The sequence below is a fragment of the Passer domesticus genome, chromosome 2, assembly GCF_036417665.1.
Source record: "Passer domesticus isolate bPasDom1 chromosome 2, bPasDom1.hap1, whole genome shotgun sequence".
In the NCBI taxonomy this organism is placed as follows: Eukaryota; Metazoa; Chordata; class Aves; order Passeriformes; family Passeridae; genus Passer; species Passer domesticus.
The window spans coordinates 31,537,696-31,563,756 of record NC_087475.1 but is presented as its reverse complement, the minus strand read 5'-3'; the positions used below and the strand labels follow the sequence as shown (position 1 = coordinate 31,563,756).

Genomic DNA, 26,061 nt, shown 5'->3' with positions numbered 1-26,061 from the left:
CCTTCCACTTGTGCATTTTATTCATTACATATCAAAATGAGGAGCCTTGCCTCCAGACACATAATCAGAATGTGGCAGACACAAAAGGTTTGAACTTTCTTGAAATATGCTTTGGTAAATGTGACCTTAAGTAGTCTCCATGATACCAAGGAATTTACAGTCATTATTCCAAAAAGAAACCCTGTAATTTTACAGATAAATGCATTTGTGCATTTTGTAGGCATTTTCACACCTTAATTCTATTTGAGATAAATGGCATAAACATTGGATAGTACAGGAACAGAATAATTTCCTTCTGGCTTAGTCTGAGTTCACCTGCAGAGCTGTACTTTGCTTTCCATGCTCCTTGCCTTCCTGCTTCTTAGATCCATAACCCAGCTGAGCTACACAGGGACTCCCTTCAACCTATACATCCAGGGGATTAGGGGTTGCAACTAGGATGCAGGAGAGTTGTGTGGACTGATTTACACAGGTCTGTTTCCCTGCTGTGTGGGCAGGACCCAGCTAGACATGTGAGATCAGAAGGACCTCCTGGCCACCAACAGCTTAGAAGGAGTCAGATGAACCAACAGTGTTCTCCTACACCAAGCATCTCATTTTGCAGATCTTTACAACATTTCACATCTTAGATTTGAGGTTCTTGCTCAAATCCCTCCTGCTCAGAACTGACACAAAGCTTTCAGCTGTCAGTGCTGAGTCTGTTTTGCATGGGGTGCTCACCCTGGCTGTGTCTGACCCTGAACTCAGGGCTGGGTGCCTGCTCCCTCTCAGTTCTCATGGACCAAGTGAACAGGAGGCAGCAGCATGAATGTGATTCAGGAGGAGCTCGACTTGTTCCAAGCAGAAAAACTGCAGTGCTTGGCTGGACTGACCCTGTACCAATCCCTTCTGGATACAGAAACAGCAACAGTGGAGGGATGAGTGGAGGTGAGCTGGAGAGGAATGGCTGCGATGGATAGGTGTATGGTCAGCTGCATTTCCCCTTTTACCTCTGTTGGCTTCGGCACTTGATTCCCCTTATCTTCATCTGCAAAAATGCTCCATTTCCATTTACTTTAACACACTTCAAGTTGCAGGCTTCTTAAAGTGCTTTTATTTTGGGATATGAGCTTCATAAAAATGCATCTGCCAAGCCAACAATGCTTTAAAATCCTTGGTTTGTATTTTAAAAACACCAAAGCTTGTACTTGTAAGATTTGATTTGAAACATGGCCTTAAAAACTTAGTAAGAGTGGCATCTTTTGTGGCAAAACTGAGGACACATTGCAATAGATCATATAATAATGGTTTCACCACAACTAAGTACTTCTTGCTGGCGCTACCTCCTGCATGCTTCCTATGGTGTACTCAGCATACTAATTCAATGGCTCTTGTCCAAAAAACAGCCACTTCAACAGCAGAATAAGATGCAATCATGGATCAACCCATTTCTGCATGTGTTGAGTTTATTAAATCACACTCTTTAGCTGGCATGGCTTTTGAATTGTCTTTTGCCAAGTGAAGCGTGTGAGAAAGGACACCAAAACCAAATACCCTGGGTCTGTGTCTATCTAAGGTGAGAAATCCCTTCACTTGTTCACCCAAGCTGCATGGTTTCTGCTGGCAAAGATGGACAGAGACTGGGGTGAAAAACCAGACTCCTGTTGGTTTGTTTTAAATCTGAACTTACTGAAATTACCAAAACAAAAAACCCCAAAAAATCCAAACAAAACAGCATCAAAACAACAAAAAAATCCAACCAAAACCAAAAGCAAACAAAAACCCCAACCAACCAACCAAAAAGCCACCAAAAAAAAAACCCAACCAAAAACCAAAACAAAAACACCAAAACAAAAGAAAAAAACAAATAAGAAAAACAAGAAATGACAAAAAAATCCATGAAAGCTTAGATGACAAGATATGGAAAGGTCCATACACCACCGAAAAAATAACTGATAGGGAACATCTTTAACAGAAGGGAATGTTTGATGATTTGGGGAATCTGCCTATGTATAATTTATGAATTCCTTATGGCTGTTTTTTACTATGTAATGCTTTATACTCCATATGCTAAGAAGACAAGGAAAAAAAGTTGATAGCTAACGATTATCAGCACCTGAAAAGATTTTACCCAAGGAAAAAAAAAGGTTAAGGGCCATGGTTTTTTTCCCCTGCCTCTCCAGAGGGGTCTAGATGTGGATAGTGGAAAATCCCAGACAAGTGAAAAAAGATATCAGATACTAATCCTGGGTCTTAAAAAAAAAAAATCAGAGAGCCTAAGTGACTCCTGAGAGACTCCAAGGGCCCAGAGACAAAGGCAGCTTGTTTAGGAGAAGAGAGCCTGGAGGCAGCTCTCTGAGCAGAAAGACACCAGGGAGGATGAAAGATGCTGCTGCCTGGGAGGGGAGAGAGAGGGAAAGCCAGGCTGAACCTGGAAGACGGGGTGGAAATGTCATCTTTGGATTCAAGGGAGCTGAGGAGTGACAGCAAAAAATTATGGGAAAATTTAGATATGGAAAAGTGTGCAGATCTTTTATTGCTTTGTCTAGAAAGACACACTGCTTCTCATTCCAATGGGGAAAAGCCCCAACCACCTTTTTTTTTTTTTTTTTTTTTTGGAAAGCAAATTTGGGTAGCCTCCTTAGGCTAAGGCAGGCTGGTTGTCCCTGTGGGGCAGGCCCACAGATAGCAGGATGAACACCATCCATGTGCTTGGAAAAAGGCTGAAGTGGCTGAAGTGAAAAACCAAGCTCATGTCTCTGTTCCCAGGAAGACTTTTCTTCAAGCATCATCCTTCTTATGCTATGAGGCTGCTGCAGCTTTGAGTTTTTTCATCTGATGAGAGAGAACCAGCTGCTGCTGCAGCAACTATATTTAGCAGTCTATTCTGCTATTGATGCATATATACCTGGTACCTATCGCCTATAAGGAGAATTATTCTGACAAACCACAAGGAGAACAGGCCTTTCAGGATTCAGTGCATATTAACAAAATGTCTGAGGAAAATTACCCTCTTTTTGTCCATGCTAAATTATTCCAGCTTTTCATTAATACTCATTAAGTTTTTAAGGGTTGGCACTTTTAGCAAAAAATAGTTTTTACTGACAGAAAAAAGGCACCCAGATAAATGAACAAAATGTTTACTCAATTTAATAGGCATGATTTTCTCTTTTGGTGCTCAATTCAAAATCAGGATCTGAAGTCAACAAAGGTTGGATCAGTGTCTACAATTTTTTTAATTGGGCTCTTTTCATTTATATTGGAATACTCTGAAAATGCAGAGTTATAATGAACCATTACATATGCGTACATGCAATATGAGAAAAATTCACAATGTCTTGGATTTGCTCAGTATTTATTCAGCATTCATGAGTAAATAACAAATAACTTGATAATATTAATGAAAAAAGATCCTGTGGAAAACCCACACAGCTGGAGAAAAACGTTTTTACTGCGTGAAGCCTGCTTTCTCTCCCACCAAGCTATTGTCATTACTCTGAATAACTTTTTTTTCCCTCCAAGGGTAAAGTGACAGGCTTGTAATTTCTACATAAAATTGCATGTTTTTTAGCAGAAGCTTGTATGTAAGCCTTTTATGTCTGGGTGACTTTAAGTTTAGTCAATATTATTGCAAAAATGTATTTTTTAAATTAAATTAATTCTGTTGGCAACAATTAGATTTTCAGAAACTGTCAGAAATGTGATGTTTTATCATGTTTTATCACGATCTTCATTATAATCTGTACAGTGGGACTTTTTGGACAACTCGCTCAGAGGCCCATCATTTCAGAAAACATTAAAGATTTGTACATTAAATAACTGCATTATTTCCAAGTATCTCACTTTTGAAGCCCACATGAAAGCACGTTACTTCCTAAGTTACTAAATCCTAAATAACTTTAAGAATGATACAATGCAGCATACACAGTAAATGGCATTTAGCACTAATAATAAAGGACAGATACTGTGGCATTTTGGTTGGTCAAAACTTGATCGGTATTCAGTCAGTCTCTCCTAAAGTATGCTATTAACATCACTGCAGACAAGTGGCTGTGTGTGTTCTTGTATTTCCTTCAAAACCAAATTTTACATTTTCAAAGAAAAAGCCAACCCAGTATGTCCCAAGGGCAGAGAACTACAATGGCAAAAACATGCCAAAATACATAGAATTTGAAATGTTACAGATTTTAAACCACATTTTTTTGCAATGTGGGTAGTCCTGCATTGTCCAAAGTCTTTGAGTTTTTGCACAAGGCAGGCAGAAACCACAGAAAATTAGACTGCATCCCTCCTAACCCAGTGAGGGGATCACACCTGAGTGCTGGCCCACAGCCATTCATATCAAGAAATCACTGACAGCAGCACGGTTTTGGCTGGGGCCAGCTCTTGCAAAGAAACACCCTGCACGCCTGGGGGCTCTCCCCACAGCAGCATGGGTGAAGCCACTCTGCTGCATGGCTGTGAGAGACCTTAGCTTTTTGGGCACGAGCCACACAGTGCTGATTAGCCTCAGGCAAAGAGAACACTTATTAGACCATTTTACTTATTAGTACAGACATTGCAATAGAATAGTCTTGAAAGTGATTTAATTTCCTTTTATTAGACTCCTCTTTTCTCTCACAATTTCCTTAAAGTCTTTCTGCCAAGTGAAGCTAACTGTTAACTCATGTGTTGCTCCTAAATATGATTAAATAAGATTAACAAAAGAATATTTGTCTCAGCTCCCAAATGAGGAGAGCTGCCTCTCTCAGACATAAAGAGAGCTCATGTGTCCTGAGTCAGACCAAAATGTGACAGTGGTGGGACAGTTCCTGCTGACCATCTCCAGTTGTGGAAAATCAGGCAGAGGAATTTCCTAGATATAAGAGAATGTCTACTGGAAATATTAGTGTAGGAGACAGGGGAAGGTGCATGGCCAAAGTACTTGTGCAGTGTCGGCCACTGAAACCCACATCTCAAAGTAATGCAGGTTTTCAGAGACACGGCTTAAGGTGGGGATGGCACTAGGTCTGTCACCCTGCAGGCTCACAGGACAAACCTGGGCTGTGTCTCCAGGTGTCAGGGACTGTGGGGCAATGACTGCCTGGCTCTGCAGCCACAGCTGCAGTCTGCAGCCCAGAACACGTGGAATATGGGCTCTGCCCTATATAGCCATCCCTGGAAACATGGTAAAGCAAAACTTTGGACAGACAGACAATTTAGCAGCATCTAGTTACATTCTCTTAATGCCTGTTTAATCAAACCATTGTCACCATAGCGTTTACTGAAGGGCTCTGTTATCTCAAGTCACACTTCCCTGTGGTTTCAATTTGTTTTGTGTCAGTCTTAGCAAGGGGGTAGAAAGTCAGTTTTTCTCTAAAGACAGCAGCTGAAGACTCAAGCCCCAGGCTCCCAGCAATGCAGATACCTGCTATTGCCCAAATTTTATTCTTCTTTTGTTAGGACTGATAATACAGATCCTTTCTGGTATTATTTTGGAATTAATTTTGTTGGCCTCAGAGGAGCTGTGGCAGGGCTATACAAAATGAGGATCTATCTGGCCCTTTGCCCTTAATAACAAGGAATAATTTTTCTGTATTGGAACAAGATGGTGATTGTGCTTTTTTCCCCAGCTTTGTGAAACACTCTAAACAGAGGGAAAAATTAGTAAGTATTTTACTGTATTGTTTTTGCATAGCAGAGAGGCTGGATAATTCATTCTGGATTCTCTCTTGCTTTTTCAAATAACAGGGTATATTCACTTGCTACAAACCAGCAATTTTTAAAATTAATTCCACCAAATTAGCACTGTAGTGTTTCACCTTCTCTCTCCTCGACCATCTCTCTTTTACCTGAAGTTGGTGTGTTCCTCCAGAAACTTTTCCATGAGTTTCCCACCAGGTTCTATCACAACAGCTAACCCAGTGTCTCCACAAAGGTGCTGGTCTGAGGCTGGCCTTCTCATCTCACTCCTAATCCTGCCCAGCAGTTTCTTCCCAGCAGTGAGACTGCGAAGAAACGCTCTGCTAGTGCAGAGGCAGCTATTGCATGAGTGCTGTGCAGTGAAGTGGGTCTCATTCCACCTGTGGGGCTTTCCCTCTGCTTTGGAAAGCAACAGGAGTGTTTAGAAATATACTGCTGATTACCATATTTGTGTTCTGTAATTCTTCACGTGTCTGACTCCACCAGGAGCTTAACGGCAGCCAGTGGAATCTTACAGTCATTAACATTTACCAGGCAGCAGTTCACAGTTGAACTAACAACCTACCTCTAAGAAACTGATTTTTCTCCCTTCTAAGTATTGACACGTGCTCCACTGACTGTGATGTTTATTCACAGTGACAGTGTGTTTGGTAGAATTTCATGTTTTCACAGGATTTGTCTTGTGCAGACAGTTTCTAATTTACCTCTGCTGTTGTTTTAATTCAATCAGCTGATGGAGTGCAGCTGATCTCATGGCACATATGCCTGTTCAGGTTTGAAGAAAGGCCCTGAATATTTGATGGGTTGATCCTTAATGCTTCCTGCTAAAGAATTAGCAAGACTGCTAATGAGCCAGGGATCCCAAGTGGGAAGGGAAAAAATACAGAATTAGATTCTGTTTACATTCTTTTTTTCATGTTGCTCAAATAAGAAGTGCAGTGCTTTACACACTGTGATTAGATTCACAGGGTAGAGAGAGTCAAGTAAATCACTTATCAAAGCCATCACACTTAAAATGTCATTTTCATAAGTGGATGTCCTGTGGCCATGAGGAGTCACAACCTATTTCAAGGCCATCTGTGGGTGCTTATCTCTCCCTGCACAGGAGGTTCATGGCACCAAGGAGAGCTGTCCTTCACTGTGGCGGATGTTCACAGCTGGAGACCATGTCCTTTCACTGCCTCCCAATGGCTTTTTCTTTCTCCTCTGAAAGAAATTATCTGTCCTCCACTGCAGATCCCAGTCTGTCTCCCCACTGCTCCATGCCATTTTAAAGGACATGTCTTTTTCCTGTGTTAACTGGCTGTGCTGGGATTTTCTCCAGCCCTTTTTCTGCATTCCTGTTGCTTCTCCAGCTTCCCGCTGTCTTCGCATTCTGCGGCCAAACACTGTTTGCAGGCCAAACACTCAAACTATGCCTCTCTCTACCCAGTTCAATGACACTGCTCATGTCAACAAAAAAATCCAGGGAATTCACAAGGAACCTCTTCAATAATCAAAAGCTCAGCTTGCCTGTGGGTTTCCTTCCAACAAAGCTCTAGGAAATCACAGCTAAGACTGTAAGAATAGCCAGATCAATCTCCACTTACCTTACAAATCAAGAACTGCCTGCACTCAACACACTCCCTTACTTAACTCCATAGCAAATATTCTCAGAGTGCCTCCTATATTGACTGCAACAGTTAACTTAGTGGAGAGCCAGGACTCTTGTTGCTCCCATTCTTAGAAGGCACTACAGTAAAATAAGTCTTTACTTTAAACCCCACCAGTCATAGCAAAATACACAGCTCCACACACTAATAAAATCAAATAGAAATCAACCAAAATTACTATCACAGAATCCCAGACTCAATGGTTTAGGTCAGAAGGGGCCTTCCAGATCTTCTAGTTCCAGCCCTCCTGCCAAGTGTAGGGACACCTTCCACAGGACCAGGTTGCTCAGAGTCCCATCCAGCCTGGTCCTAAGCACCTCCAGGGATGGGGCATCCACAGCTTCTCTGGTCAACCTGTTCCAGTGCCTCCCCACTCTCAGAGTAAAGGATTTCTTCCTAATACCTGATCTAAAGCTAATCTCTTTTCATTTGAATCCATTCCCCCTTGTCGTGTCACTACATGTTCTCATGGAAAGTCTTTCTCCCTCTTTCTTGTAGGCTTCCTTTAGGTACTGGAAGGATGTAATTAGGTCACCCCTAATCCATCTCTTTTCCAGGCTGAACAATTCTAGTTGCCTCAGCCTTACTCACAGGAGAGGTGCTCCTTCCCTCTAATCAACTTGGTGGCCTCCTCTGGACTTGCTCCAACAGGCTGATGTCCTTCCTGTGCTGGGGACCCCAGAACTGAAGTAATCTTGCTTAGCCAGCCTGTGTTTTAGCAAGGAAGTGAGTAGGTTGGCTTTGGCAATGTCTCAGGAACTCACATAGCAACTGCTCCATGCACGGTGGAACAAAGGGTATTTGTGTAGTCTTAACTTTTATTTTCCACTTCAAAGTTTTCTATCATGTCCTCCATGAACAATGCAAAGCTTACAAGGAATTGCCTTTTGAATCTGCTAGCAAGAAATGAGGCTTTTCTCTCATGTTTCAACATTATATCTGTAACTTGGTCTTACTGGAGTTATTTACATTGAAGGCTCTCTTAGAAGTTTCTCTGTTCTCAAAGTGTGTGCCTGCAGCTGGACAGAGAAGTCAGCACACTTTGAAGAAGCTGCTATAAATTAGTGCATGGGGTTAGATGAGGTTCAGGATTCCTGCAGTGATTATAAACTCTACAGGAGGCCTTACAACAGCTCCAATCTCAACAGGGTTACTGTCTTGTTAATCAACCTCCTTCAGGACTGGAAGAGGTTCTGTGTTTCAGTACTTGGGGGCATTCTCTGGAAGCTGCAGTTTTGTGCAGAAGGATCTGTCAGTTTACAAAGTCTACAGAGCTTCAATACATTTGGTAAAACAACATCAAAAAAGGCTAGACTTAAGCTGTGGCAATCTGTGTTGCAGCAGACAGCAAAAAAACTGTAAAGTCTTGTCACAGTGAGTGCAACATCAGATTTGGTGATTTTACAGCCATGCCTAAACTGACTTGTAGCCCAGGTCCAGATGTTAGTTCTGGCCATGGCCACATGCTGGAACCAGAGGATGACAAGATCTGTGCACAAACCTGCTTCTTCTCACCTGCTGGGGGAAGGGAACACAGGGAAGCAGATGGAGCAGACCTGGGGCACACATATTTCTGCCCTCATTCTTGACTGTGGAAACATGGACATACCATGGAAGTGTCTGTTTCATGGAAAAGCCACAGCCTGACTTGTGCAGGGAACACATCACCTAGAAAGAGGGGATGTTTTCTGCTTTGTGTTGTGCAAGAGACAGCCTAAGCAGGGTAAAACGCCCCTTAAAAGGAAGAATTTTAAGCATCTTCTTCCTTTTGGTGATAGCTCATAAATTAGGTGTGGCCCTTCCCATAAGAAACACATTCCAGCAGGCCAGCCATCTTTTCTGAGGGGAACACAAGTATTTCAGCTGCTGTTGCTTTTTGTTATCTGCCTTTGGGCACCTGTATAGCAACTTCACATATTCTGTTTGAAAATAAGCTAAACTTTGGATTTATGATATGATGTGAATAGCACCTCCAACAAAACCATGGAAATGGCAGTGTGTTTCAGAAAAGCAGACAATCTGTGTTATAACTTCATGGATCTGCTCAGGACAAAAAGGGGGCATGGAGAGGGATGGAAGTGTCTAGATGCCAGTAAATTACAAAGTAAGCAGTAAAGACACATTATTACTGTTGCTGTTTTCAGTAATTATCAGTAACAATAACAACTGCAGATCTGGATTTGTATTACAAGAGTACCAAAGCACTGCTTTTGTAATACACAGTTCCTTGACATAGAAATCCACTTTTCAGTACAAAAGAGAGCAGATGGATATATCTGACCTGACAGAGTACTACAAGAAACAATTGGGACAAAAATGTTCAAGCATGAGGAACAGTGGTAGAACCCTGACCTCATCACTGGTTTTCCACCATCGTTGGGAAAAAAAGAGCCCATTAAGATTGGAAGTAGCTACGGAGCTGATTGGGAAAGTTTTCAAGGTTCTTCCCAGATCTGATGGGAAGCATTGGAGAAATTAATTAATGTAAAACTTAGCAACATTTTGACATCACCAGCTAAGCTAAAGTGGGATTTAATATGTTAGCATGGACTGGAGGCCTTAAAATCAGAGACAAATATCTGTACTTGATGTGATAGAGAAGGAGATGACAGCGGTGAGATGTGAAGACAAATGTCTGTGGGCAAGATGTCAGGCTAGGAAAATGATCTGTGCAGCAGCATGAATGGAGGTGGGTAACATTGCATTTGTCAAAACTAGGAAAGGATGCAGCAGCAATCAAAATGTGTAATGAGAATTTTGGACCAAAGACTTACACCCTTGAGAATAAAGAGCTTCAGTCAGAAATACTACAGAGTAACATCCTGGAAGACTTACGTGTAGTCTTAGACACAGAGACACAAGGGAAGGTCAGAATAGAAAGTGATGCCCAGGTTTGAGACATGAAAGATGGGCAGATTGGTGAGGTTACCCATCATGAAGCTTGACAAAAATATTTATTGAGGAACATTTCAAAGGAAAAAAAAGAGAGAGCAGCAGCTGGGTTCATTGTTTTGGAGATGCACCTTACTATCTTTAGTCATACAGCTCATTTTTCTTCTCAGATGGGGTCTTTTACATACTCATCTTCCTCTGTGTAGAAGGAATTGTGCCTCTTCCACATTTTTGCTTAATGGCATGAGACAAACTACAGAAACTAAAGGACAAAGACCAGTTTCTCTGACTGTTCATTTTAAAAGCCTTGCTTTAGAATGAAAATGGGAGCCTAAGCGTCACATCACCTCATGAATTCATATCAGCCACTAATTTGTAACAAACCAACAGGGACTGTGGCTTAGGTTTGTTGAATATGCACCTAAGTCCTAACAAAGCTTACTTTGTAAATGTTAGCTAAGCAAAAACTCTGCCAGTGAAGTCATAAGCAATACATCACCCTTCCATAAACTCTTCGTCCAGTTTAAGAATTAAAAGCTGCATTTAACATATTGAGGGAGAATGGAGAAATGCCTTTAGAAACAACAGGCTTGATGCACTGCTAACCTCCAAACCAAATATTTATAACCCTGTAGTTTATAAATCATCAGAAATATCTGGGTGATGGAATATCCAAGAGGTAGAAGCACATACAGTAACAGAGAGATTTTATCATTCCATCTACCTTGCTTTGTGTTTCAATCACTATTACATCAGAATTTTAAGCATTGTGAATTATTGAATTATCATTTTTGAAAAAGAACCAAAATAAACATGAGTTAAAATATTACAGAAAAGTTTCACTGTTTATAAATTTTTCTGCCATGGAAAATAATCAATATCCAAGGTAATTCAAGTCAAGATCTGTCTGGATGTGTATTAATTTGCTCCATGAAAATAAACTAGAAATTACAAAGATAAAAGAAATAATAATGAAATATGGAAATAACTACAGATTTTGCACATTGTCATTATGTAATGGACATAATGAAAATAATGACATTACATAATTAAATCCAGGTGGAAAATGACCTTCCTAGACCTCCCTTCAAAATTAAGATTTTTGACAGTCATGATTAATGGAAACATGCACTTTGCATGGTTTGTAAACCTGAAACATCATTGTACATTTCAGTTTATAATTTATCCCATTATCTGCTTCTCCATGCATGAAGGTCAGCTGTACAGGCATAAAGTAGCAGTGAAATCCACAGGCTTTGAAAGGTTGTTCTCACAGATTTTTCAATTATTTTTCATGAGGAAATAATTTTACCTACTTTTTCCTTAGAAAGATGACAATCTAAAGGAGAAAAATTTTAACAGCAGTAATTGTAATATTCTCGTTATTCTCTTGTCTTTTCAGAGCAAACAAAATTGGACTGGAAAAAATGATATTTTTAGGATTCCTACCCGCAATATTTCTTCAATGCAGCTGTTATCTCCTGTTCCACTGTCCTGTAAACAAAATGAGAAGACAGTTTGTTTATGTTTTAAAAAGAAATAACAAACAGGTCTGAGGACATGGTTGTCACATGAAATATATTCCGACCTCTATTACAGATTCAAAATGAGACCAAGTCTTTCCAGCCTCTGAAAAGTTGCACTGCTTAAAATTCTCAAATTATTCCCTATCAGCACCACAGGAAGATGGAATATTTACAGTGTTTACATATGATTGCAACATATTTCTATAAATTCAACAGACTTTTTTTCACACCACTTTTGGGTGCTGTTCCTGCAGTTTGGGCTCTACTGCGTATGAGTAAGCAGAAGTAAAGTTATTGCATGTACATGGATCCAATGTGCATTTATTTCTATTAAGTAATTAACAGCTCTCCACATCCTTTGTGCAGCACAGCTCTGCACTGTCTGTGCAAAGCCTGAGGATGTAGAGGGTAGATGAGATGCCGAGGTGAGAGCTGCAGAGATTGCAACACAGGCAGCAGTAGGAGCACGGGCACAGCAGTCCTGAGGAGCTGTCATCTCCTAAAATGCCAACTCTAAGCCCACCCGTGTATTGTGGGACTGAGGGCACAGAAGAATTCGACTTTCCCAAGCAGTATGACTCACTCCAGAGCTACTCTGCAGAGGGGAAATCAGAGATTTGGCAGGGCAGCTATTCCCCTGCAGGATCCATCCAGATGGTGCCTCACCTACGTGCTCAGCCTGGGTGTTCACTGGGACCCAAACTTCTGCCAGCAAGGACGAAACAGCATGAGACACACACCCCGCTCCCTCCTGCCTGCCCTGTGCCCAGTGCCAGTCTGCTTGCACTGCCCAGCACACCTGGGAAGAGAGGGCACACTTGGATGGAGGTACTGATGCCAAGGGGGTGCCCATCTCCTACAACTCTCCACAAGATACAGGTGGCTGCAGCATGCAACAAGCTGTCTGGGGATTTCCTTCACCACACTACACTGCCTGACAATCCCCCCCAAAAAAACACTTTCTTCCTTTTGCAGAACAGAACTAACTCAGGAAGCAGGGGACTGGGGCTTGAGGTCTTCCCATGTGGGAAAGAGGGATAGAAAAACTCCATCTAGTAATTACTGTACCCAAAGAGCTAGAAGAGAAGTGAGCTTGGTCTTCTTGTGTTTTCAAAAAAACCCTGGATGCTCTGAATTTTCAGGTGTGCACCTGAAGATATATCAAAGCAATTAGTTTTTCCAGACTGCTGAGCTCTTCTCATCTGGAAATCAGACTTCTCTACCATATCTGTATTTGTGCATGCAAAAAATCACGAGGCATTTTCACTCTGCCTACTAGAGTCAAATGATGGCACTGACCAATTTGTGCGATTCCTGGACACTTTTACCACCACTCCCCAGCTTGAGCTGAGGGACTGAGGACATCTGGGTCTTCAACTGTCTGAAGCCCACCAGCTGTTACCAAGGTCAGGAGAACAACAGCGTATGCAAAAGAACAATTTATGTTTTCTAATTTTTTGTAGCTGTTGTTTAATGACAATTCATAGAAAGTCGTAAGTGCTTTATTGCCTGCACTCCTGCTAAATCTTTGCTGAATATGGCCCTTGATTGTTAAACAAATGAATCACATTAACTCTTCTTGGTGAAACACAGTCCATCAGCTTTATAGTTCACTACAAATTACACCACTGATTTCAAAGGCAAAGGTACTAAACATGTGGTGAAGTCAAACTTTGAAGAATTGCTCATATCTGATATATGGATGCTGAAGAGAAGCTGCTGCCCTGAGCAGACAGCCGTGTTCTGACCTCAGACCTGCCCCTGAGGAGCTGCACACCACCATTTGTGATATTCCTGTCACAGGAGCAGAAGGACTAGTGTTCATGTTGCCAGTGAACCTAGCAAGATGGAGAGAAACAACAATCTCTGTATACTTAATAATTTAAAAATTAATATTAGATAATTGCTATTTCTCTCTTCTCTGTGGGTTTCCATCTATTTTTTTCCCTTTCCTTCCCCAAGACCCAGTTTGTTCACCTGTTATCCCACTAAGAGTGGAGAGTGTAAAGCTCTCATCATGAGTGCCTTGTTTAGAGAGCAACCAATTCACTGCCATCCTTAAGCTGTCAGTCCTAGTCTGCTGCCATCTGACAGAAGAAGGGACGAGATGACCATATGATCTGTATAGAAAACACTGAACATATGATAAAATGATTATCTCTTTTTCTGTGAGGATAAAAATACTGAATGTGAATTTGGCAGCAGACTATTTCAGACTAGGATTAGGAACAAGCATCTGTTACAAAATTAAATAACTCTCCTAGAAGTGTAGTGAAATAAGTCTGCAAATACTCATCAGCAAGAAATTTTGCTTTCTACTACTCCAGAACTAAAACTTTAGCTTTTCTTTCTAGCCCATCATCTCTCTGGGCAGGAAGTAAAAACTTTTCACATCTCCCTCTCAATATCATCATGCACCATTTCAAAGGGTGAAAAATAAGCTGGAAACACAAAACCAAAGACAAGATATGTAAGACTGATATAATATTTGGGGAAAACCCCCTCAATTTCTACATTTTCCTCTTTGTTTTTCATCTCTTGAGTGCCAAATGTAAATTTCGTGATTTGTTTTGCTTTGAGTACTTATTAACATCTTAACATTAGTGTTGACATCAAACTTTCTAGACCATCCACTACATCTCCACTGACGTTACAGAGGAACACGCGCTGCCATGGAATCTGGCAAACTGAATTTGACTTTGTGACCACAGTTTAACTTGGGGGAAAAAAAAAAAACAACAAAAGCTGGCAAATGTTTCTTGAAATGTAAATGAAAAGAAGGGATTGCATTAGCTGCAGGGAACAAGCAGCACGGAGCCCTTGACACGCTATGTGCTTCGTTGGACTTCCCCATCCGAGCGCTATTGCGTTGGTGCCGGCTGCGTGACGCAGCCCCTGCGTAAGGCTGATGTCTGCACTGCTGGCAGGCTCTGCAAAGCTGCCCCTCCACCCTCTCAACAGCCACAGGGCATTCGTGCAATAAATGGTTTAATTATTATTTTTGAAAATTAAAATTAAAATTAAAATTAAAACCAAATAAAGGTTTTGAGGCTGCTGTTGCAAACTAAGCGGAGGAGCTGCTCCCCTGTGTTTGTTCTGACACTGATGAACCTGTCTCGTTTCTCTTCCTTTCTGTTTTGCGATCTGTCATAACAAACTTGCCTCACTGAACCTCCAGTGGACCATCAGCGAAATACTGGCAAGGCTTGGGGACCTGTCAGGGAAAGTGGGCTCAGCCTCTTCTCCCTGGGATGCTGTGCCCACTGCCTTCGTCCCTCAGCCCGCACGGCCTGCAGAGCCAAGCCAAGCACCCTGTGCCCAGGGCGGCTGTGCCGTGCGGGCTGGCAGGAGGATGCGGAGCTGCCGCCGAGGATAACGGCAGCGCCTGCTGAAGAAATAGCCGGGAGCGTAGTGCTGCTGATAACACGAGCAGCTAATTACCATGCAAAGCACAGAGGACTGTAAGAAACGAGATTGACTAAAGGCTACATAGAATTCTTGGGAAACGGGATGTCATTTAAAAAAAAAGCTACCTCTGTACAAATTTTATTTCAGAGCTTTACTTTATTTTTCCTTCCCTTACCAAGAGCGTTCACACGGAGATATATAAAGAAACCTCTCTGAAAGGAATTGCCTATCTTGTGACACTTCCCCCTCCTTTAAATCTTAATGTTGAGGAAAGACAGAAAAATCTTCTGCAATTATCTGTTTCTGTTTTAGCCCAAGAGATTTTTATGATGCAAGCTTTTGGTGCTGTCATTATTTGGACTGTGCTAGGTGTTTTTACAAAGTGTCCAGAAGCTATTGGATTTTTGTCTCCAGTATCAATTAGGCGTGAGAACGATCTCCAGAAGCCTGAGGTACATACTTATCCTCTTTCCCTCAGTGGGAGCCAGGCTGGTCGTGTCACCTCCAGCCAGCAGCACGACAGCAGCCTCACGACTGCCCCACGCTGCTTAGGCACAGCACTACTCACTCTGAGGCAATAATCAAAATCTATGATGAAACAAAATAGGAAAAAAGGGGGAAAAAAAATCCCACATTGATGGACCTTAATTGAAAGCATATTGGAAATGCTTCTTTGCCAGGCACACACACACACTTGCAGATGCATATATACATTTTCTTTGCAATCCATTTGCTAGAAGGAATATCCACTATGAAGAACTAAACTCCTTATCTTTTTACTTATCCATAAGTGTGGCTTCTGCCTGTTGGGTTCAGGAGAACCATTACTCTCAAAGTTTCCCTTCAATCATTTCTCTAAAGAGATCTTAACACATTTAGGTTGTGGAATTTGCTGGAGTTTAACAGGGTTTTGTGCCTGAGATCAGAGATGTGATTTCTGGGGATTCTGCAGAAATACAGCCAGGCTGTGGAAAGGAATTTTGGGGAAGTGTCATGTGCAGATGCCCAGGAAGGGTTTTCAGACATTCAGGGCTTAAGTTGTTACTGACTTCCTTACATGTACTTCATCCTCCAAAATGCCCTTTATGGAGTGTTGAACCCACACGGCTGAACCCACACAGCTCTTGGAGAGAAAAGACAGGACTTTGAGCCTCAGGAAAGCTGGGCTAGTAAAAGATTAGACCTCAGCCTAGTTAAAAACTTACCTTTTTGCCCCTCAGGAAATACCCACTTTTTATAATGTTTCATTCTGAATGGGGACCTGGGGACAGGCTTCTTGTTGATTTCATCCCTTTGGCTGTTCTTCCATTCAAAATGAATTGTGTCACATCATTACCTTAAAAATGAAATTTTATCAACCATTTTTCAATTCAGTTGAGAAATCAAAATTGGATCAAAATACTTCAATGACAAATTTTAAGAAATATAATCTGTAATCATAGAATAAGATATGGCCTAAATCAAGAAGGCATTAAACCAAAATATCAAATGTTTCTCTCCAAATTTTGGAATTTTTTACTTTAAGGAAACATTTTCTTCAAACAGGAATGAAAATGGTTTTGGTCAAAATCAACATGGACACAGACATTTTCAGTTCTGATAATCTGGGATATCCCATAGAAAAAGGAAAACCAGACAGAATTAAAACTGCTATTTTTTTTTCTCCCTCTCTAACAATGATGGCATTTTGATCTTAATGGGTGACATGAGACCTACCAGCAGTGTTTCCACCTACCTTTAGAGGGATAGACTTCAGGGAGCCATGGCACACTGTAGTCACCCTCATTTCACTGGGTGGCATTATTAATGCTTGTGCCTTCTGTGAAGAAGACAATCTCTTCCCTGAGGATGCAGGCAAGCAGGGCTGAGCTGTGTAAGGTTACACCAAGGAAATAGATATAAAGAGACAGCTCAGGAAGCTTGATTTTCTGTTCCTGATATTTGAAAGCTTTACTTTGCACTCATGCCATGCCTTACCACTAATTGGAGTGCCAGTGGCCATGGTCTGTTGATACAGTCGTTTTCTCCTGTGCTGGGCATTGCTGTGAGTAGGAGCTGTTTCACTTTTACTGTGAGGAATTGCTGACACTTCTTTAGGCACAGAGAAATACAGGAGGGAGATGGCAAAGAGGAGCTAAATTTTCCTCAAGGTCTGTGTCAGAAAGTGTTGCACAAATTAAAGTCATTAAATCCATCTATTTCACAGTCACTGTTAATAAACTGTTACCTTTAATAAACCCATCTCTTTTGAAATGGACCCATCATATTTTTATGGGGATTATTTTTCCTACCAAGGGATCTTGCAACACTGTTCTTGGTTCAAAAGGGAAGAAGAGTAGCTTTAAAAAAGATTTTATTTCAAGAAAAAAAAAAAAAGATCAAGTGATGAAAGTCATCTAGCTTTGCTTTAATGAAAGTATCTGTACTAATTGGGGGCCTCACTGCAACTGGAATATCATGATGCCCTAGTCTTGTACCAGGACGAGGAATATGTTCTGGCTAATTAAAGGAGATGAATCAAAAATATCTGTAGATAGAGAGAAATGCCAAATGATCCAACAGACTTGCCATGCACGCTAGGAAAGAGAAGCAAGAGCCCATTTGCTCTTGATGAATGACACTCTCAGAGCAGTGTGCTCAGCAGCTCCCCCACAGCTGAGGCAGAACAGCAGCTTTTGGAGAGCAAGACCTGCCAGAAGAAAGATTAGAGAGGAGTTCACAGAGTCAGAACCCAGAGTATCACAAGCCTTAGGCTGTGCTGGTCTTACAGCAGATCTGAGTCTAGGTGAAGATGGACGTACTGTGGACGTGTAAGTAAAGCCATTCACCATATTGTATTGTTTTTAAAAGAGCAAGGAAATTATGTCAGAGCATAACTCCTCCAATATGTGCCCATGGCCTGTCCCAGAGCTTGAGACATCATCTCCTGTCCATGTAGTGTCTGGCCTGCAGTCAATGTTGAAAAGCAAGGACGAGGAAGTGAAATGATGCTGAAGGGCTGCCATCTGGATGGCTGCTGGGAGCTTCAGCAGAGCTCAGACTCCTACAGCCCAGTTGGGAGGGCATTTGGAAGGGCTGGGTCTGGCCATGTGTTGAGAGGTCTTCAAACTGATGACATGGTCTGAGTCCAAGTCTCAGTGTCCACACCACAAATAAAATCAAGACAATTAAAGGCCAAGAATTCTTCTTAACCCTCCTCACTCCCTCCATCCCTAAGGGTCATTGAACAATCAATGACTGGTGCTGTACCGGTAACATTTCATCTAGTAAAAGATGCTTGGGAGCCTCAAATGAAACCTACTGACAGATCAGTGGAGTGATTTTACAGGCTTTTACATTATATTAATAAAAATAAAATTCCAAACATGCCAGAATTACACCGTGACCCAGAACAATAAAGTGGAGCCGTAATGGAGACGAACTGCATTGTTCTATTAATAAAATATAAAGGTTTTATTGTTATTGGGAAAGATTGATTGCACCAAATCAATACCATGTCACAGTATATTAATGTTTTTCTTCACTAACGAAAAAACAGGGCCTGTTGTGATTATACTCGCTTACTACCCATTTGAAAAATATAATGGGCTGGTGATAATGAAGATTGCACCTTGCAATTTTACTCCTTGCTAGATGCTTGATCCTGGGGAGGTGCTTAGTAAGTCACCTGTGCTTTCAGAAAAGTCAGCAGGAGAGGAAGATACTAACATATATGAAAATTCTATCAAAACCCCCCTGAATGGACTCCACAGTTCCTGCTTCCCACGGAAAAACTGGAAAAAGTCATTGGTGACCTATGGAAAAGTCTTCAGCATGCTACATTTTCTGCAGTACTACATGCGTGCCCAAAACACGTCAAGTGACTGCTGCTTGACAGAGTGGTGTATTTGTCAGAAAGTTTCCATTACAGACACCAGAATCTTTTGGTTTTGCAGCACAAAAGGCTTTTTAGTTGAGTCATGAGCTTCTTCCCTCAGCCTGTGCAGTCCTTCAACAGCCCACCCAAGGACCCTGCCCTGAGACCAGCAGAGAGTAGCTCTTCTCCCTGTTACATACCTGTCCTCCTTGCTGCACAGATGGCCAGTTAGTGCCAACTGCAATGGGATGTTTTCAGTGATGTGGACATTTGTTGGCTGGGACCTGGACTGAGCCTGATTGATTGCATTTAATATATTGTCTGTGTTTGTTTGGGGAGAATATGTAACATCTGCATAACGGCAACAGTTGCAAAAACAGGTATTATGGAACTGTTGATATTTTTGTGAATTTTAACATGAATTTAGCATCAGCTAGTATAACACTGAATAAATTAAATGGATTACTTTGCCAAGAGATCCTTTAAAAGTGTTAATTAACGATAAATCAATAAAAACTATTCAACATGAAAATCAATTACATCCCTGTTTACATTATTTAACTCCAAACATTTCTGTTTTGTGTGCTTGTAATTAGCAAGCTATAAAAGATGCCATAAATAGGCGCATAATGAGAGGAACTGTTTATAAATGATAATTGGTATTCATTCCCACTGAGCTAAAGGTTATGTGATTACAAACTGTTGCAAAGAAAGGGTTAAATCTCTTACAGATTGAAGGTTTTACACTACACAGCTCTGGAGAAATCTTTCCCACAAAAGGCCCCCTATGGAAGAATTCCCCTGTACATGTGGTCTGGTGGAAAGAGTAACATCTACCAGGTGTTCCTTAAAACCTATTTACATCCATTAAAGAAACATTGGGGGAAAAATCTACCCTTTGGGCAGTGGTGGAGGCAATAAGAAAAAAACAGAACCTCGCACGAGAAATTCAATATTAATAAAATCCGTCATCCAACAACATCTCTATGAAGTCTAAAGGAAAGATACTAACACTAAAATGCTACTAAAAATCTGGATGACCATCCTGCTAACAAAGCTGAGGACAGGACAAAGGACACAAGGGTGTTTTCTGTCATGATGGGTAACAAGGATGTCACTCTACCCAATAACTCCTTCAAAGATTAAGACCAAAGGCTTTCACAGAAGGCTAGAAGAGGATTACAGGATCTTCAAGCAGCAGCCAGAAGCCCAAAACACTGAGCAGCAGCCTGTGGCTCCAGAAGGTAACACTGGATTAATTCCTACAACACAGAGAGATGAAAAAACTTTCCTGGAGAGAAACAACCTCTCACTAATCTCTAATGCTGAAAGCAGCCTTCTCAGTTTTAGAGACTGAGACTGATCTAAACTCAACAGGTAAAAATGCCCCATGATCTGAAGACCAGAGGCTTTCTGCTAATGGCTTTTGCTACTCTTAGGATGTCACCAACATCTGACAGTTTTGGCTTTGACAGTGTCTCCTCCCCAGGAAAACAAATCTCAGCTTTTTGCTGTAACTGCTACTGTGAGGGTAAGCATCAAGAACCCTTGACTGAGTCAGTCTGACCAGTGAGCATCTGGTGATAAAGACAGCAGAGTCAAATAACCCATCTGCAAATCCAGAGCTGGACCATTTTTCTACCTTGCCTGGGCATAGGTGATATTGCCTTGCCTTGCCTTGCCTTTCCAGTGATTTAGAACACTTACATTGTACTGCTTTCCCTGACTTGCAAAGAATTCTGCTTCACAGAATATATGGATCAGAAATGAGTTTGAAAAAAAGAATTATTTATGTGTAAGAAAGAGAGCCTTACATGGTTTTGACAATGATAGCTCAGTCTCATTGCTAAGAACACAAAAAACATATTCTGGTCATGGCAATTATGACCTGGACACCTATTTGCCCAAGAGGGTTATAATTTGCTACTGAAAACCCAAAGCATTATCAATGAAGAAAAACAATTGTATGCATCTGCATCTTCAAATCAATCCATTGATGCCTCTGGTCAGCTCAGGTGGATTCTCTTAAAACCCATACGGAGGCTGATAAATAGCACAATTCTTCAAGCTACAGTGAAAACCTTGACAGAGTTTTATTGTGCTTGCAGCATTGCTGAAAGTCAAAAGAAAACCCAGGCATACTGTGGTCACTGACAAACTGATGGGAACACATTCACTGCAAACCTACTGAAACCAGTAATTTCTAAATGTATTGCAGTTAATAGGACACATACAATTTCAACTAAAATGCCAGGGCTGGATGTCTTAGAGCTCACAGATGTAAGTTGCTTCCAGTTAGGAATGCACATGACACCATGTATACATCAAGGTATAAATATATATACCAAGGTATACATACACATGCATGTATATATGTATGTACCACACAAAAAACTCCAGAAGTTACCTGGAAATACCCAAACTAACCAGATAAGTGTCAAATCTTATCAGCAGTAGCCTTAATATGGGAACCAATAAATTCAGCACATCTATGAGGTTGCAGAATAGAGAAATACCTTCCTTATTTTTCCTGCCCTCTCTTTCCCAAATTCCACTGAAAAAAAAAAAAATTACCACTGTTTCACTGCAAGCCCATATCAGTCCTCTTTTCTGGGAGCTAAGCAGGAGCCAGGCACTATCCCATGCTCCCTTACCTCCAGAGTGAAGCTATCTCCACACCTGTAAAACCATCCATCCCAAGGAACGGCAGCTTCCCAGCACTTGTCCCTGCTTTCCTGTGAGCTCCATGGCAGCACCCTACTCTTTGGGCAATGACAAAGACCAGGAGCAGGAGAATAAATGATGTCCCAGGTTTTGGGGAGAGTTGCAGGTAGTTTCCAAGTAGTTGTATCATACTTGTTAACATTTTTTGATGGAAGCCACACTGGTCCTTCAGTCTTGGAGGACAAAAGGTTTGCTTTAAATGATCCTAGTTCTTTTTTCTTTTGGCTTTCCCTTTTCATATTTTCTCAAGGTATCCACTTTTAAAGGGGATATTGCATCTGAATGTCACAATGCTTTCTGATTTTCTTTTTGCTGTCACTGTTAAAAGTTACAGTGAAATACAGAAAGTAGAAAGAAAAACGGGTTTCAGCTTTTCCAGATTTTCTGTCTGGAAAAGCACAATTGTCCTTCCAGTAAGGACACATTTCCCACCTGCTGACATTGAATCCTCCCACACAGCTAATGGACCACCATTCTTAAAGGGGTTTGTGAGTTTTCACAGAAAGGTTATGTTGCCCTTAAGTTTGGTTTGGGTTGATTTCCAAAACTTTCACTGGAAATCTTCAAAAAAGCCTTTAGGATTTTTTTTTTTTTTATATTAACAATCCTCCACTTAAAAACAGGTTATTTGGTCTCTGGAGAAAGAAATGTTCAGTGTAGCCCCATTTCATTTTAAATGGAAGCTAAATGGACAGAAAATCCCTAATACTGCTTACAGACATTTCCATCTAGGTCAAGTACAACAAATCTGCATTTTTGAGCAGCAGAGCCAGCTCTCGGTCCCTGTTGAAAATGGCAGGTCTTGTGGCACCCTGAATTATAACAACACATACAGAAAACAGGAGTGCAGTTGGAAAGCCTTTCAGCTGAGAAGCCACATGCTTCCCTTTTGTTATGTGATCTTGATGAATTTATTTCTATGGCTTTTATTCATGTTTCAGGGCGTTGAATCCTTTAAACTTGTTAGTATTTTCCCTTTTTTATTGTTCTGTGTCGCCCTTTGCTGTTTTATTTTATTCTTTTGTTCCCCAGTGTAAGTGAAGGTAATGCAGTCCTGGGCCTATTACTCTCAGTCACTTTGATCTGGCAGTGGAGATCAACAAAGAAGTTATTTGTTCTCAACACATTAAACCCTTCTGTGTAGCTTTTTACAAATTCTGTTATGCAACTTTGATAGGGCCTGGAACGAGTTGTCAGGTACCAAAAGGCAGGGGAGCACAAAGATCTCTCCAAAAGCCAGGCTATGAATGGTGTCATCTTGCTGCTTCACTTTCAAAGGTGGCTCATAGGGGTTTGTTGAATAGGAGTCGTTTGACAGCAGACATCTGAATTTGTATCACAGTCTCTAAGACACCTTTATAAGAACTTTGAATATCTTAGTCGACTCCTGAGGATCAAAGCTTCCTATGCAATAAACCTATCATGGGTTACTCAGAGAGATTTTCAGCACTGGTAACAATGGCAGCTGATTTGCCTTACATAAAAAGCTACCAATAGAATGTAAGAGTTGTGATCAATACTTTAACTAGCAAGATAAAAATCTGTCTGAAACTCAGGAATTATATTATGGTCTCATCATTTACTTTATAAACCATCTCCTATAATTTGAAGACACACATGCATTAAGTGTTGCTTGAAATACATTAAATTTTGATTTTTCAAATCAGAATACTAGAATAGTAAGTAGAATTGGCAGCATAAATGAATATAATGAATAAAACACAAAAAGCTCTTGGCTGGCTTTTGAATATAGCATTAGAAACAAAGAAACACACATTGTTTTACAGTGAACTACATTAAATATATTTGTTATGGGTTTGAAATACTCCAAATTATTTGTTATGGATGAGAGAGGATGCTCTGCATTTATGATAGATGATACCACATTGTCATCAATTGTCATGCTTTGTTTATAGGACTGAATAATTTGTAATCATCAGATTACTATGTTTAGTCTGCACTCTGTTTTTCTTTTTTAAGACTGCATATTAAACAGATCAGATCCTTGTATCTTTTATTTATTTGTTTGTTTGTTTATGAAGGGAACGATGAGGGGCTCATTCTCCTGAGAATTTACTATTTGGTGAAGGATTTGGAGTTTCAGGTGCTGGTTCTCGTTGCAGAGGAGGGAAAGGCAAAACTACACCTGGGACCTGATTTTTGTTTGTGTGCCCATATCGCCACATAAGGACATTAGGCAATAACACCAGAGAAAAATGAAAATGCAAAAGGCTACATATATTCTAAAGGCTTCCTTAAGCTTTCTGTTTCCCTCTCCCCAGCCACACTTCCAAGTAGCACTTCCAGAATGTTTTATGTGCAGATGCCACTCCAAGTCCCTTGCAGCCCAGTTATATATTAGGGCAGGTAGAAGTTGGGGAAGCCACTCCAAAACACAGATTGTCCTGCACCATTTGCAGCAACAGGTATTTTGTGAGGGACAGAATAAAATGTTCTTGGCAAAACTCTCTCTTTTTCTTGATTCTTTTTCTGCCGGAAAAATACAACTATGAAACAAGATACTCTAACAAGGGTTGCAGGCAAAGACTTTTAACTGTGCAGAGGAAGGCACAGACCTGACAGTCAAGAACTGGCTGATCACTGTTGCCTCTGCCTTAGGGGGTTACTGGGAAAATCCCCACTTAAAAGCAGCTCTGCCTAGTATAAATTTTGTATACATTTATGCTAGAAACACAATGGGATTTTAAATACCTGCAGTTAGGAAAACAGTCAACAGCTATGGGCTGAATACCTGTATCACTTTATCCATGTGGACAGTATAGGCACAGCAACCTGTCTGCACAGATCACCCACATGGGTCTCAGGCTCTGTTACCCCTCACTCACTGCCCCAGATGCCTTGTTGACAGCACCTATATATAAATTCAAGATGCAATGGGATTGCTCATTCCTAGAAAATAATTGCAAAATCAAACCACTGCCTTTGAAAAGGTGTGATATTGGTTCATTTTCTACCCAGAATAACTGTACCTCTAAGCCAAAGAAGAAAATAAGAGCAAAAATGAGACAGAAGCCAAGCTTACATTTTCATTCTTATCTCTCTGTACAGATACTGTCTCAGAGGTTCCTGCTTGCATAGCAGCTGCTGAATTGCTACAGTTTACTGTCTAGCATATTAAAATAAACTAGCAGTGATTTTGGCAATTTGCATAAATAGTTGATGGATCTCTACAGCAGAGACAGAAACTCTTCATCTGTATCTACCTGTGTCTATCAGACCTCTCAGCCTCTACAAGGACTAACCATGGCAGAGACTGCTGTGTGAACCTACCCAAAGTCAACCATTGTGTCTCACTGGGGTTCAGAGCTCAATCAAAGCTACCAACACAAAAGATGCGACTTTTGAAAGTGGTATATCCTGCTGTTTGTTCAGAAGGAAAAGATTAAATCACAGAATCACAGCCAGCCCTCTGATCATCGTGGTCCTCCTCTAGGCTTGCTCCAACAGGCCTGTGTGCTTCCTGTGCTGGGGACCCCAGAGATGGATGCAGGGTTCCAGGTGGGGTCTCACCAGGGGGGAGCAGAGGAGCAGAATCCCCTCCCTGTCCCTGCTGGCCACACTCTTTGGATGCAGCCCAGGATACAATTTGCTTTCTGGGCTGCAAGCTCACATTGCTGGGTCACATTGAACTTCTTGCCAGCCAGCAAGTCCTTCTCCTCAGGGCTGCTGTCAATCCATTCATCCCTCCACCTGTAGTTGTGCTTGCGCTTGCCCTGAGCCAAGTTTGCACAGGCCCACCTCTCAAGCCTGTCAAGGTCCCCTTGGATGGTATCCCTTCCCTCCAGCACGTTGCTGCCAGCACACAGCTTGGTGTTGTCAGCAAACTTGCTGAGGGTACACTCAATCCCACTGTCCGTGTCACCAACAAAAATGTTAAACAGATGTCTCAACTGAAAATAGTCTGTAATAGTCTGCATTTTGTATGCAAGCACATTACCATGAAAGCTTGTATAGCACTTCACAATCTAGATATGTATTGGTATATATAACTTTAAATACAAGATATAGATACAGTTCTATATGGACAACATTATATATTTTTAGGAAGGATAACAAAGAATGCGTTGTGCAGCATAAAGGATTGGAAGCATTTTAGGTAGGCAGAATGGAACTCCCTCTGAAAATTACAGTACCAAGTGAAACAAGAGGAGTCCTAACAAACTCTAATGGACACACATGCACACACTCTCTCAAAAATCTACAGTGGGTATTCTGAAAACAAACATAAGGCCTGTCCACAAGATCTCAGCTTTCCAAAATCAAGCCTGCAGACATCAAGCCTTCTCAGGCTCAGTCCTTCACACACAGTGTGTGCTGGAGC

The 26,061-nt window shown here is 41.2% G+C and overlaps 1 protein-coding gene across 3 annotated transcripts in view; it reads right to left on the bottom strand.

Moving 5' to 3' along the window:
- AFF3 (ALF transcription elongation factor 3) overlaps positions 1-26,061 on the bottom strand; it is a 323,171-nt gene that overhangs the window by 162,619 nt on the left and 134,491 nt on the right. For 2 of the 3 annotated variants that reach the window (XM_064408084.1, XM_064408085.1), the window contains exon 4: positions 11,655-11,699. The exons of the other annotated variant lie outside the window; for it this stretch is intronic. In XM_064408084.1, coding sequence (XP_064264154.1) covers positions 11,655-11,699 — 45 coding nt within the window. The remainder of the gene's footprint in view (positions 1-11,654; positions 11,700-26,061) is intronic. 3 annotated transcript variants of the gene reach the window in all.